Genomic DNA, 13,179 nt, shown 5'->3' with positions numbered 1-13,179 from the left:
TTGGGTCCTTTCAACCCGGACTGGGCTAGCCACTGGGTGGTTTTGGGCTCATGGTTATGACGTTCAGGCCAGAAATGCAGCCGGCAAGCCTGGCCCGTCCAGTTGGCTCTGCTGTCACTGTATCCAGCAGAAAGTGCATAAGCCAAAGGCTTATGTCTCCTCTAACACTCGGAACATTGAGCGGCACCTTAGCAAAGCCCACAACCTTTTCAATCCGGATCCATTAAGGCTAAGCCATACACATTGGAGCGACCTCTGAATCAATCAACGCTTCAAGACTTTGCCGCAAAGAAACGGAAGAAGGACGACTTTCATGATGAGCTAGTTGCTCGCTTTGACAAATTAACTTTTCAGCGCCTGATTGTCCAGTGGATCACAGACGCAAATCTCTCTTTCCGCGTCTCTGAGCACGAGGGGCTCCAGAAGGTCTTTGGTTACCTTAACCCTTTGGTTCAAGAAACCTCAGCAAACCTCACGCATAAAACGATTCGGATGAGGATTGTTAACGAGTTTCATACTTACAAAGCTCACATCATTGACACCCGATTGCAGAGCCCTAGCCAGGTTCATATTGCATTTGATGGCTGGACTTCTCGAAACAGACATTCCTTCTTCTCCGTCAATGCTTTTTTCCTTGATGAAGACACTTTTCGGCCTCGAAAAGTTCTCTTGGGCCTTCCAACCATCTCCTTAGCCCACACTGGCGAGAACATCTCTGTAGCGGTGATGGAGGTGCTGGAAGAATACGACCTGATCTCTCACAACAAGGTTGGATACTTTGTCCTGGACAATGCTTCCAATAACGGTCGGGCCATCGAAGAGCTTGGGCGGAAGTTTCAGTGGCGGGACCCAGCAAGCAGTAGGATCCGCTGTTTCGGGCATATCCTTCACCTTGTCGCCAGAGCGATGCTCTTTGTTAACGATGGCAATGCTCTTGAGGACTTGGATCTAGATGACTTTGACGAGTGGACGAAGGCAGGCCCGGTTGGCAAACTCCACAATCTTGTGGTCCAGGTCAGCCGATCAAGTAAGGCAACAACAACCCTACGAAGGCTGCAGGATGAGGACCCTGAAAAGAACTATCCCGGTACCCTGGACGTGGTCCACGACAATAGTACACGCTGGCTATCACAATATTACATGATAGAGCGCGCTATTAAACTCCGACGGTATCTTGAAGAACTTATCGACATCACGATACAGTCGAATAAGAAGTTTACGCGATCGAAATCAAAGCTAACATAACTACAAAGCTCGCTTCCACCATGCCTGGAGGAAGAAAACCTGTTAACCGACACGGACTGGAATGCCCTCAGTTAGCTTAAGAATATCGTTGCGATGTTTGATTCCTGTCTCTTACGACTTGAAGGAGACGGCCAGGTCAGACTCCGTAAAGGAGGAGTTGAGGCGCAATATGGCATTGTCTGGCAGGTCGCCATTGCCTATGAATTTCTTCTTGCCACGCTGGAGAAGGCGAAACTCGAGGCGAAAGATCGACCAGAGCCCAAATACTATTCCTCCTGTATCAATTCTGCCTGGGCCAAGCTAAACAAGTACTACCATATACGAAGCTTGATGAGACGCCAGTATATTACGCGTCTACGGTTCTTCACCCTGGAATACAGTGGACCTTTTTGACGAAAGCTTATGGCGGAAGGGAGGGCTGGGTTGATAAGGCTCGCCAACTCATCCAAACCTTATGGGAAGAGGAGTATCGTGACCTTCCAATCCAGTGGCAGCTTGCTGATACCATCTACAACCCCTCTTTCGGCATAACCCCTCTTTCGGCAAGCAAAATAAAAAAAGCTTCACCAAAACTCATCAACTTCACTTACACAAATATTGGCCAAAATAAATGTCTACTTGGAGGGCAATGCCTTTGCTGATTATAGAAATGATTGTAGCCCTCCAGGGCTGTGCGGGGTACGCAATGTATGCATACCGTGCTATGGAAATAGTGTTAATCCAATCATCAAGTTCCTCACCGCTCTTTGCCTTGTTTTTTGGCATTTTTCTGCGGCAACGATAAAAAAATGCCTAGATCGAGACTCGATGGAAATATACAGAGGAAGACATGGCAGAGGCTATATTGGATGTTACTGACGATGGCTTTTCGCCCCCTCAAGCCGCTCATAGACGTGGAGTGCCTCGGAGCACTCTAATCGACAGACTTAACGACCGCGGGGCCGTGAAAGAGCAGGTCCACCCTCATCGGCGCTTGTCCAAGAGCCAAGAGGATAGGCTGGCTCTCTGGATTCTCCGTCAGGAGTCCTTGGGCTATGCTCCGTCCCACAGTCAGATCCGCGCTTGTGTCATGGGCTTGTTGAGGCAGCAGGGCGAACGTCCCAACTTGGGACGCAACTGGGTGACCAAGTTTATCAATCGCCGCGCAGACCTAAAGACCAAGATGGGTAGACGTCAAGAAGCCAAGAGGTTCGACTCTTTCACACCTAGAGCGGTTCACTGGTACTTTGATATCCGGGATGGGCAGTATGGCTGGATCAAGCCTGAAAACACCGTCAACGTTGATGAAGGGGGTATTATGACTGGTTTCGGCAAGCATTCACCTCTATTCCTTGCCAATTCTTGAAGTTTGGCCGACTAACCCTCTGGATTCAGGTCTAGATAGCCTGGTCGTTGGAAGCGCGGACCCGAAGCGCAAGGCGTTTCTCAAAGGACCACAAACTCGAAATTGGACTTCATTCATTGAAGCTATCACTGCTGACGGCCGCGCTTTGACTCCTGGCATAATCCTCAAGGGGAAAGAACTACAGAAACAGTGGTTTCTTGAGGAGTTCAAGCAGATAGCAGACTGGTATTACATAACGTCGCCCAACGGGTGGACTGATGACCATATTGGCATTAAATGGCTCGAAAGAGTCTATCCGCCCCAGACTATACCTGCTGACGAGTCAGACGCTAGACCGATCATTTTAGATGGTCATGGAAGCCATGCAACAGTATGTTCTCCATTTTACTTACCTCAAGATCAGCGCTGAGTGATGGAAGGATGAATGGATGGCCACGTGCTTCTTGAACAATGTTTACTGCTGCTATCTGCCAGCACACTGCTCTCATGGACTTCAACCACTGGACAATGGAGTATTCAATGTATCCAAGGCTGCATATCGATGAGAGTTGGAGAAATTCGCTTTATTGACTGATTCTACTCCAGTGGACAAGGTCAGTTTCATCAGGGCCTACGCCAAGGCTTGCCGAGTTGGAATGACTAAGAAGAACATACTGTCAGGCTGGAGGGTCACTGGCAACTGACCGATTTCGCATTCCAAAGCGCTGCGACACCCTGAGATCCAAGAAGACAGGCCAAACAGCAGCCCAAAAGCGACTCCCGAACCCAGGCCGTATTTTGACTCGGACGATACACCACAAACGAGCCGTCAAATTCGTGACCTTGGGATGAACAAAATACCAAAGACGCGGAGACGGTATAACGTGATAGTCAAGGGCTTTGAAGCTCAACAGCAGACAGTAGCGGCGCATACGCAGAGGATTGCCAGCCTAGAGGAAGAATTGGCTCGGCTGAAAAGAGGGAAGAAGAGGAAGGCGGTGCCGAATCCTAACAAACGTTTTATGACTCTTGGAGAGACTCTAGCTAGTAAAGAGTGCATACCAAAAGGGGCGACTCGTTATATGCCTGTTGGGGTGGAATTTGTCTCTTCAAGCGAGCAAGAGTCAGAATCGGAGGCTGGCTCTGTCATCGAAGTCAGAGAGGAAAACATCCCCCACCAACCCACCAGGCGGTCCCGGCGGCTGGTCGAAAGACCCAGGGTACAATAGATAAACCCTATTTATGATTTATGAAACGAAAAATTTCACGGATTTCTATTAATTTGGTCAAGTTCCGTGTAAGTGAAGTTGTTGACTTTTGGTGGTGGTTTTTTTATTTTGCTTGCCGAAAGAGGGGTTGTGGATGGTATCGTGAAACACTATTCAGTAACTGCCACCGCAACTATCTGAATGAGAGGTGAACAAATATCTACCATGCATTAGGTGCAATGTCTGTATAAACTCTAAAGCCACTATTCTTCTTCGCATCCTCGAAAGCTTCGGGATGTTCCTCCAATTTGTACACCTTATGGCTTGAGCCCCCACGGTTACCGAGCTTGAGAACCCCAGAGTTCACCATCTTAATAGTCGACTCGATTCCCGCCCGAGTTACCATGACTTTGCCAATGATCTTGATGTTCTGATGTATCACTAGGGTATAAGGAACGGTGATAGATCCAGAAGGTGCTCCGCTGAGGACGACCCTACCTTATGGCAGCACAGCTTGAAGTGCAGCCAAGAAGAACGGAGATCTTTCCAGACTACCTGACGCCCAGTCGTTGAAGACTTCGACACCGCGTCCGTCAGGACTTGCCTTCCGGATCGCAGCCGCATCGACTTGATCATCGCCAGTCATGACAACATAGCTAAATCGTTCGTGATTTCCAAGCTGCTTCTGTAGCTGGGCAAGCTTCCCTTCGCTGCGACCGATAGCAATGACATTGGCACCTAGAGCAAGTGCCACGTCAGACGTAATACCACCGTAGGTCCCAGTGGCTGGGCCGAGAACGATTGTCTCCCCCGCTGCCAGCTTGGCAGCCTCGAGTACAGCTCCAACGCCAATGGTATAGAAGGAGATCTCATGAAGATCCGCAGGAGTGTAACCGAGCTGCTTGCAAAGTCGATCTTCATCCAACACAAAAATATTCTCCAGTGGAACCTTTTGATACTCCTGGAGGGCACCGTCTCGCCATTCTCCATTCATGAGCTTGCGACCTCTCGTGCCCTCTCCGCCATGGTGACCCTGGATGATATTGACGCTAGGATCATCTCGCGCATAGATGGCAGCCGAAAAGAACACCAGATCGCCCGGTTTGGCGAGTATGGCATCTGACCCTAAGCTGTGCACCCGGCCGATGTGACTTGGATGTGGCTCTAGGGGAAGAGAAAGGTTGAAGACGGGAAGTTTCCCAGTGTGAATATCTTCTGCATAAGGGAATATAACAGTATTCAGAACTATGACAACTACTGAGCCAGCTGTTGCTTCGAGGGCCGAAAGTTCAACAAGTTCCAAAGGCTTGTCAAACGAAGAGAGCCATAAGGCTCGATTTCTGGTAGGAGCTGAGCGAGAGCCCATGGTGAGATTGTAAAGGGAGAACGGGGGGCTGCGTTGAAGAATGGAGGTCAAGACAGGAGTGTATCTGGTACAGTATATGATAGGATTATCAAAATGTCCTCGATGAGCAAAAGAATGTATATATACTCTACCCGGCCTTAACAGTTGTTTTAAAATCACCACCGACAATACTGAACCAACATTCTAAGATAAAGGGTGGAGTCAAAGCCCACCTGGTTCAAGATGCTACCCACCCATCCCATCTCATTTAGCTCCGAGTCGTCAAGGTATTAGGCAGATCGCTATCACGAATAATCATTTTTGGCATACGACAGAACCAGCAATGGTTGTTCTACCTTACGATAAGTTCATGTAGACCATTTTTTAAATCACCCTTTACCATCCCATTCCGTTCAAGTAGTCTAGCTTACCCTCATACCTGGGGTTTGTAATGCCAGCCTCGCTTAGTTCTACACTACCAAAAATCTGCCTCCAAGTTTCTTTATCGTGCTCGTAGGTGATATCTGGTATCGAAGTATGTATGTTCGTGCTTAAATCTCCTTCTTTCATTCTGTTAGCAACAGCAAGAATAGAAATACCGTTGGCCCACCTTCCGTGCGACATGTCTGTGCTGGGGCCGAATACAAGCCGTAAGACCCTGTTTCTGTGGTCGCATACTCGGAGGTCCCAGCCGGCGTTGGCAAACATGCTGGAAAAGACTCGTTGCTCATGATGGAGAATTGGAACTCCCTAAGATCATCTGAATGTGTAGTCTTGGGGCCTGGGGAAGAGCCTGAATCAGCGAAGTAAGTTGTATCCCTGCTACCGATGACCTTGTAGCTTTTGAAAATAGCGGGTATACTAGACACCCCAAAATCTCTTTCGAAGCTCGAAATGAGACAATCGATTGAAGGACTAGTCACCGTTACACTCTGTGTACCCATCAACCCCTTCTCGGATAGAAGGCTTTGCTACATCTTGAGGAATATTGCTGTGCTCTTGAAAGCGAGGTGGAGGTTAACAAGTTGCGGTGATGAGCTCGAGACAGGACCCAGCCGGTCTTGGCCAGGCGGTGCTGAAAGAACGCAGTGCTGTGGGACATGGTCCTGCCAGTGTCTGAGTGCGAGCAAGTTCTTAATACAGAGATGGTCGGATGTCATTGGATCCAACATGGCATCGTTGAGTATTCGGATAGCACCTACATACTGGTTGAAGATACTGATTGCTCGTGATGGCTGGTACGTGGGACTCGCGTTTCTGGACTTAACAAAAGATACAGCTTGTGACTCCCACTCATCTGGGCCTGTTTCAGCTAGCGTGGACGAGAAGTAAGCGTCCTCTGTCCTCAAATGAGGCGGTTTACGCAGCTGGCAAGAGACAATTGTGTCAAGCACAAAGCAGCTCAGCAGTAGTCGCCTCTCATGTGAATCTTCTCCTCCTTCGGAATCCAATCTGCCCTCGAAAGCAGATATCGTGTCAAGGTTGAGACAGATTCTCACTGCTTGTCCAATCAAGTACCAACAGGCAGCGACGTCTCCCTTGTCCAATTTGAAAAGACTCAAAATGAGGAAAGCCTGTGCCTATCCGGGCAGAGATGCCTCCTCATTTGGTATCTGCTGTCTTGCTTTTGCGTACAACCGCTCTGGTGTAGGGAGCGACTCTCGATAGTCGACTGTAGTAGAAGTATCCCGAGACCCCTGAAGGGATGAATAAGCGAGAACTGCCCAGAGGGTGGTCATGTTTCCCTTCTCCGCCTGAGTGTTCCTTGATAGCGTATATATTAGCTCCAGCATCTTGTACTTCTGCACAATAGGTAACCAAGGATGGGTCCGGGCAAAGTACCCGTCAAGCAGACGTTTTACATGCTGAGTAAAAATGATAGTTGATCCCGGATATTTCTGAGGCGTGGTCTCAAGCATCTTCGAACGCGAGATCATGGGGGAGTCTGCGTTATAAGAGTGAACCGGGTGCGAGTTATCCATGGATATATCACCAGATACACTCCGAATAGCCTCGAAAGATAAGGATGGTGGTGTGTCGATGACTTCGGATTTTGTCTTGTCTGTGTTTGCAAGACTTTCACCCGCAGTATTGCTTTCCTGAATATCCGATAGAAGCTGATCCAACTGTTTCTGGACAGAACTCTCGTCCCAAGCTTGCTTGAGCGTTTCAGAGTCCTTGATATAAGGATTCTCCATGACAAGCCTCGAACGAGAATCCAGGCTGAACTGGATATCCGATATGAGACCTTTGACTATGTTCGTGCTGTTGGGCACCACAGTGAACACAAGTGACCAGAGCAACTTAAGTGCATGTACGTATCCAGTCGGCAGCCCACGTTTCTTGTTATCGGACCCGTAGCTGCATGGTTGGTGAATAGCAGAGCATCGCGAACATGTGGGATGGGTGCCATCGCATCTGTGCTTTCGGATACGGCAGTAGTTGCATGCTCGTGAGACTCGCTTTCTCTTGTTGATTCTTGTGCGCTTGGCTTTGACGGTTGGTTCCGCTGCGGTAGAAGTCGTGTCCGTGACTGTGATGGCCATTTTGGCAAGCTTGTTGGGGTTGAATGATTGGTGGAGGGATAGGAAACAAGACGAAGCTCACATTTGGCGGCGGTTGAGCATGCTCTACCCTTGTAATGGACAAATGCCCATAAACTTAACATTTAAGAATGGTGTTAACGACCGCTGAAAAGCCAACGCCAAACTCAGTGTCTTAGTCCCATCAAGGTGGGTAAATTCTACTGTAGCTGTTGTTGGCCGATCCACCCGTCCGCATCAAGCCTAGCCAAGCCACCATCCTCAGTCCAGGACAGTGGGGTGTACTTGTGCTTACCGTCAGCGCTCGAGTACTGTATGTGTCATTTCATTTTACTTGATGCGGCCCTGCAATACCAAAGGGAGAAAACCATGCTTGCGAGACGGATGTCAGATAGGCCCCCTCTTAGAGGATGTAGATGAAAGGCACACATGCATTGTTTATCGCACGTCTGACACTTCAATTAAGTTCAGTCTGAATAGCAGATCACCATAGTTATAACCCGTCTATTCTTAGGCGTACAAAGAACATACGGCCGTATCACACATGAGCCCTGAGGAAATTAAATCCCTTTTCCAATAGACCAAATTCACTATCCCCAGGTTGTAAACTATCATCAAAACCGTGCTGTCCTCCATCTACAAGCACCAATTCAGTCTCCACCCCGTGACTCTTGAGCTCGTCATGTGCCAGCTGAGAAAGCTTTGCTAGTACCAATCTGTCCTCAGTACCATGGATAAAGAACGTGGGCGGGAAGTGACCATTGGCAAATTTCGAAGCTGGATCTACGCGGTCATAGTTGCTGTCTCCAACGACAGTCTTTAACTGTGTTCCCTTGCCCAGCTGGTCGAACATCCACGCAACACGGTAGCTGGAGAAATCAGGCCCGGATGGTCCCACCGGAGGAGGTGCTGCAGTTGGGGGAGGGTCGTCTTCCCATATTTGGTTCAAGAAATCTTGGTCAATCTTGGGAGCGTCTGGTGGCGCAGGCAGGGTGGTATGAAAGGCTTTGTCTTTGAAGTACTTGATACCGTAAATGTCGAGAATGGCACGAGGTGGTTGTGTTGAATCGGCCTAGACATCCTGCATCAGTATTTCGTCGAGTCAAAGCTCGAACATGTGAACTAACCGTGAGAAGCGCCAGAGTGCCGCCACAGGAATGGCCAAAGGTCACAATTCTAGAATCATCAATATCTACACCAGTATCCTTGAGGAGCAGCTCAGGTAACTTGCTTTGCGACCACTTATAAGCGTCCAACGCGTCCTTGACGGGCCCTTCCAACACGGTGATGGTGGGAGCAAGTCGATAGTTAGCCGAGACAACCACGAAGCCCAAGTCCAGAAGCCTCTCTGATTGATGCTGTGGAAGCATTTCTTTCGAACTGACCGTGAAGTTTCCACCATGAAAATGCAACGCTACAGCTCAAGGCGTCAGAAGCTCGAATCTTGCCGGAAGAGATAATCTCAACGTACCTATGGGAAGCATGGGAGAAGTCATAGCCTTTCTGAAGTATACATCCGCAGCTATCGAGACGCCATTGGCGACTTTGTAAATGTATTCCTTGCGAGTTGTCATGCTGTTTGTTGTGCTTGAAGTTAATCGCGGGTGTCAGTGATGAGTTTTGTTTACTACCTGACACAATATCAGTATAGCGAATCAACCAGAAAAGAATTACCGTCAATGGCTGCTTTTAGATCGAGGGCAAACACACGGGACGGGCTTAGGTGAGTCTTTTACCTGTGTGCCACCGGCCCACCCAGTAGCCACCTACCCATACCAGCCGTAGCCAGCTTGCCAAGATAGAGTAAACGTGTATTTCGCTTTATTCTTAAAGCAAGGCTTGAAATTGAAAATATTAGTATTACATAAATACAGTAAATTGGCCCTGTGGCCGTTGACATTCTGGACCTTGTGTCCATTTGATGGCGAAATGCTTAAATACTGTCGTTATCACTTCCAACCCCACCATCACTGCAAGATGAACCCGAACGAGAGAACATAAACAACACAGCAAAGTCGGCTATAAATCCTTGCCTTTGACTTGATCCCAAAGCTAAATAATGAGCAGAACAATTTTCATGGTGGAAATGATGCCCACTTCCTTGCGCCTCCACCCCTTAACAAAGTATATAGTAATGGCGAGCATATTCAGCTTGACTATTGAGGATAGGCTGTCGCTACGTGTATGGTAGTATCCAACTCCTCAAACTTATTAATTAATAACTTTAATTTTTCCGACACGGAGCAGGGCCCTGTGTAGATGGCAAGTTTAGCGGGTGGTCACATTCACAACGGGCAGAGACTTAAAACTTACACTTCCATACTGAGCCGTCTGAGAGGAGCTCCACGCACACAGCGAGTGGAAGAGCCGAGAGTCGGCCGTTAACATCCAGTCGCAGGTCAGCGACCTCTGCCAAGCTGTCGCTGAGTAGTGCGTTGAGCGTATCGCGAGACTCGGCATGTGAGAGGCGGTCCTGCGCAAGATGAAGATACCAGCACAGAAGCAGACCTGTATAATATGTGAGTCAGCCACTCAGACAAATTTCCAGTGGACTTTAATAGCATACCGCCCTCGTAAGCGCCAACCGCATCTTCTGGCCCAAATTTTATTGGTGCCATTTTCCTGAGATACGATAATCCCAAGCGACAGCCGTATCTGAGTCCCTCTGCAGCGCAGATGAATGCTTTGTAGAGATCAAGTGAGTTCGCATCGTTCGAAGGGCGTAAAATATTGGCGTCATGCAGGGTCGCAGGTGACCAGAGCAACTTCTTCATGACAGAGAGCGGAACGCTAGCATAGAGATGGTAGAAAGCCGAGTCAAGCATCGACTTAGCGCGATGGATGGTAGAGTCTGGGGCCAGCCCAGTACCTTGTTGACTCATACGAGTCTTGAGGATCTCATCCAAAACCTGCAACGACTTACCCATCTTCTCACCATATGTAGCATATATCTCCCCATGCTGTGAGCTTGTAAGTAGCTCGAAGGAACATATCCTGTAGAGAAGAGCAGACACAGTGGTGACGAGGCCAAATTCGCTGATGACCTGGGACGGCGTTTGGCCAGCCACGATGGCGTCCAAAGCTTCGTCGCTGTAGAGCATCTGAGTGGGAAGTTCGAAATCGGATTCAGACTTATGCCAGTCTGCGGTGCTGGAAGGGAGGGCAAATTTGGCTTCAACGATGGGTGATGCAAGCCATGCCTCCTGTTCTTTTGAACATAATGAGGCCCCTATTAGAATTGTGGTTGCGATGCACCTGGTGTGATGTGAGACTCAAAAATGCGTGGATGAGACCAGCTCACGTACCTGTTGGTGCTCTCCCGTCGGACCCAGTCCTTATAAGAGGTTACCGAACATTTCTGAAGCTCCGCGATTGCTTCTTGGGCAAGCTATATGTCACATGTTAGCTATATATATGAATAACACAGCTCTTGACTAAAGCGAACCTTGATACAGTGCGGGAACGCGTGGCCTGACTTTGCGTCTGAGCCGCAATGAATCTCAAAGTAAGCGAGGAGCAAATATGTCTGCAACATCCAGATGAGAGTCTCGGGATCGGCTTTATTGAATGGGCGCATCCGTTCGTGCTGTACCTTCTGTTAGCACGCTTGATTTATTCTCATCCTTGTTTGTTTAAGCTTTCCGTACCTCGAAAACTAGCTGCACGGCGACGGTATGCATTGAGTTGGATGTGGAATCTTCGCCAAGATAGACAGCGCCACAAGCCATGATCGCGAGCAAGAGGGGTGCTATATTGAGCCATTAGTCAGAGCCTCTTACTTATCCATTAATTGGAGTATTACTAACACGGTGTTGTGGCGATATCAAATGTTGGTTGATGTATAATCGGTATATGTGCAGCGAAGTGCTCGAAAAAGGCTTTGACGAAGCGCCTTACGGCGTATTTGGAAGGGAATCGGAGAGAGGCGAGTATATGGACCGGGTATTTGGTCAGATTGGCCCAAGCATTCTCGCAGTTATCGTCTGCAAGTAGATTACGTCCGGCAGCAGTATCGACAGGCCCAGAGGTAGGGACGCTTGGTTTTGGCGGTTGCAAGACTGAGATCGGAAGCTCCGGCGGATTGCCGCCTGGTATCTCGTTGAGAAAGCCCTGGGCCAGAAGGGCGTCGAGGTCGAACATTTCTGAGATATTGCTGTTGACGAGCTCGGGGTCCATGAATGCAGGATTAAATACTAGAGGGCTCCCTGAGAGGTAAGCAGAAAATATGCCAGGGTGCTCTAGGATGAGGTTATCGATCGAGTTCGCTTGGCTGCTCTGGGATCCGTCCATATCGTTATTGGCTGGCGACTCGTCTTGTTCCTGAATTGCGTCGTCAACTCCCTCAGAATGGTGATCGTGTTCTCCTCGCTCGGTCGTCGAAGCAGGTGATGCTCGTGTGGTGTTGTTCTTGCGTACCCTCCCAGATGCCCCGGGATGGGAATTGTTGCGACGCCTACCTCGGAAGCCGGAGGATTTTCTGTTGGCGAGCCCGTGGTGGAAGTTTTTCGTATGGCGGACGATTACATCTTTGCGAGAAGAGGTCAGTGAGCAATAGAGACAGTTGTATGGCTTCTCGCTTCCATCTACACACAGGGTGAAGGGTTAGCTAGTGGTGAATAAATAGAAGAATAGAGGAGTGACTTGCGCGTTAGCTCGTGACGTCGTAAATGAGCCAGGCGATTAAATTTGGCATTGCATTGATCGCAGGAGAAGCCGTAGCTTTCTTTGGAAGAGGTCTTGTTTACCTCTTCACGAGTATTCTGCTGCGTGGTGGTGGTGGTTTGGCACGACATCTCGCAAGTCCATTGAAGGGAAGGGGAAGCAGGGTGTAAGAAAGGATGTGATTAGGGAGGGGGAGACAGATTTCGGGAGTAACAAGGTGCCATGGGGGGTTGACAAATCCGAGCTGAAAGAAAATGCGGGGAACGAGACTGATTGCGGGGGAGGATCTTGTTAAGTCACGGGACCGGGATCCCGTCACCCCGCTTTTGGCCTCAACACCATAACCTTCATCAATTGAATTACTTAAAAAGTCGATATAATACCTTGATTTTCATCCAATTTAGACCCACAATGCCTTCTTATACAGAAGAAGATATGCTTAAAGTGATTAAGCTTGTTCAAAACAGCCAATCACAAGTCAAAGCTGCCAAACAAGCTTCCGTACCCCGTTCAAGCTTACGAGACCGACTTAAAGGCATTATGCCTCGAAATAAAGCTCATCCGGATCAACAGCGGCTCGGCCCGACCGTTGAAGAGGATCTTATCAATTGGCTACGGCTTCAAGATACCCTTTGTACGCCGTTAACGCATTTCCAAGTCAGGCAACTTGTCATCCGGATTTTAAGCTTACAAGGCGATTATAATCCCCTCGGCAAGCATTGGGTTACCCGATTTCTCGCACGCGCAGAACGAATCAGAACACTCAAAGCAATTAGAGTTGAATATAAGCGTATTGAAGGATCCAAGGCAACTATCATCCGGACTTGGTTTCACCAATTGAAGGATCCCGAG

General features: G+C 48.8%; 4 protein-coding genes across 4 annotated transcripts; all 4 read right to left on the bottom strand.

Moving 5' to 3' along the window:
- Positions 1-3,997: 3,997 nt before the first annotated feature.
- BKA55DRAFT_691656 (uncharacterized protein) lies at positions 3,998-5,143 on the bottom strand (the record flags this gene model as incomplete). The annotated part of the gene is made up of 2 exons (XM_046199665.1): positions 3,998-4,271; positions 4,338-5,143. The coding sequence occupies 2 exons, from the start codon at positions 5,141-5,143 to the stop codon at positions 3,998-4,000; spliced, it is 1,080 nt and encodes a 359-aa protein (XP_046048140.1).
- Positions 5,144-5,518: 375 nt separating this feature from the next.
- On the bottom strand, positions 5,519-7,668 carry BKA55DRAFT_702852 (uncharacterized protein; the record flags this gene model as incomplete). Its single annotated transcript, XM_046200616.1, has 4 exons — positions 5,519-5,646; positions 5,733-6,093; positions 6,325-6,574; positions 6,758-7,668. 4 exons carry the CDS (start codon positions 7,666-7,668, stop codon positions 5,519-5,521), a joined length of 1,650 nt encoding a protein of 549 aa, XP_046048139.1.
- Positions 7,669-8,181: 513 nt separating this feature from the next.
- BKA55DRAFT_702850 (Alpha/Beta hydrolase protein) lies at positions 8,182-9,416 on the bottom strand. Its single transcript, XM_046200615.1, has 3 exons — positions 9,137-9,416; positions 8,793-9,079; positions 8,182-8,737 (listed from the first exon to the last, which is right to left on the bottom strand). Exons 1-3 carry the CDS (start codon positions 9,237-9,239, stop codon positions 8,204-8,206), a joined length of 924 nt encoding a protein of 307 aa, XP_046048138.1. The 5' UTR covers positions 9,240-9,416; the 3' UTR covers positions 8,182-8,203.
- Positions 9,417-9,473: 57 nt separating this feature from the next.
- Positions 9,474-12,557, bottom strand: BKA55DRAFT_676889 (uncharacterized protein). Its single transcript, XM_046198102.1, has 8 exons — positions 12,311-12,557; positions 11,472-12,248; positions 11,313-11,413; positions 11,111-11,251; positions 10,971-11,053; positions 10,232-10,920; positions 9,979-10,173; positions 9,474-9,916 (listed from the first exon to the last, which is right to left on the bottom strand). The coding sequence occupies exons 1-8, from the start codon at positions 12,456-12,458 to the stop codon at positions 9,822-9,824; spliced, it is 2,229 nt and encodes a 742-aa protein (XP_046048137.1). The 5' UTR covers positions 12,459-12,557; the 3' UTR covers positions 9,474-9,821.
- Positions 12,558-13,179: the final 622 nt, after the last annotated feature.

The sequence above is a fragment of the Fusarium redolens genome (genome assembly GCF_020744475.1).
Source record: "Fusarium redolens strain MPI-CAGE-AT-0023 chromosome Unknown BKA55scaffold_10, whole genome shotgun sequence".
In the NCBI taxonomy this organism is placed as follows: domain Eukaryota; kingdom Fungi; phylum Ascomycota; class Sordariomycetes; order Hypocreales; family Nectriaceae; genus Fusarium; species Fusarium redolens.
Note: the sequence above shows the minus strand (reverse complement) of the source record. Positions and strands in the feature narration are given on the sequence as shown.

Excerpts from the sequence above, each read along its gene's own strand:
- BKA55DRAFT_702850 (XM_046200615.1), bottom strand. The coding sequence starts at position 9,239 with ATGACAACTCGCAAGGAATACATTTACAAAGTCGCCAATGGCGTCTCG. Across the intron at positions 9,080-9,136 it reads TTCTCCCATGCTTCCCATAG|CGTTGCATTTTCATGGTGGA; the intron begins GTACGTTGAGAT and ends CTTGAGCTGTAG. Across the intron at positions 8,738-8,792 it reads GCACTCTGGCGCTTCTCACG|GCCGATTCAACACAACCACC; the intron begins GTTAGTTCACAT and ends CAGGATGTCTAG.
- BKA55DRAFT_676889 (XM_046198102.1), bottom strand. The coding sequence starts at position 12,458 with ATGTCGTGCCAAACCACCACCACCACGCAGCAGAATACTCGTGAAGAG. Across the intron at positions 12,249-12,310 it reads ACGACGTCACGAGCTAACGC|ATGGAAGCGAGAAGCCATAC; the intron begins GCAAGTCACTCC and ends CCCTGTGTGTAG. Across the intron at positions 11,054-11,110 it reads CGTTCCCGCACTGTATCAAG|CTTGCCCAAGAAGCAATCGC; the intron begins GTTCGCTTTAGT and ends TGTGACATATAG.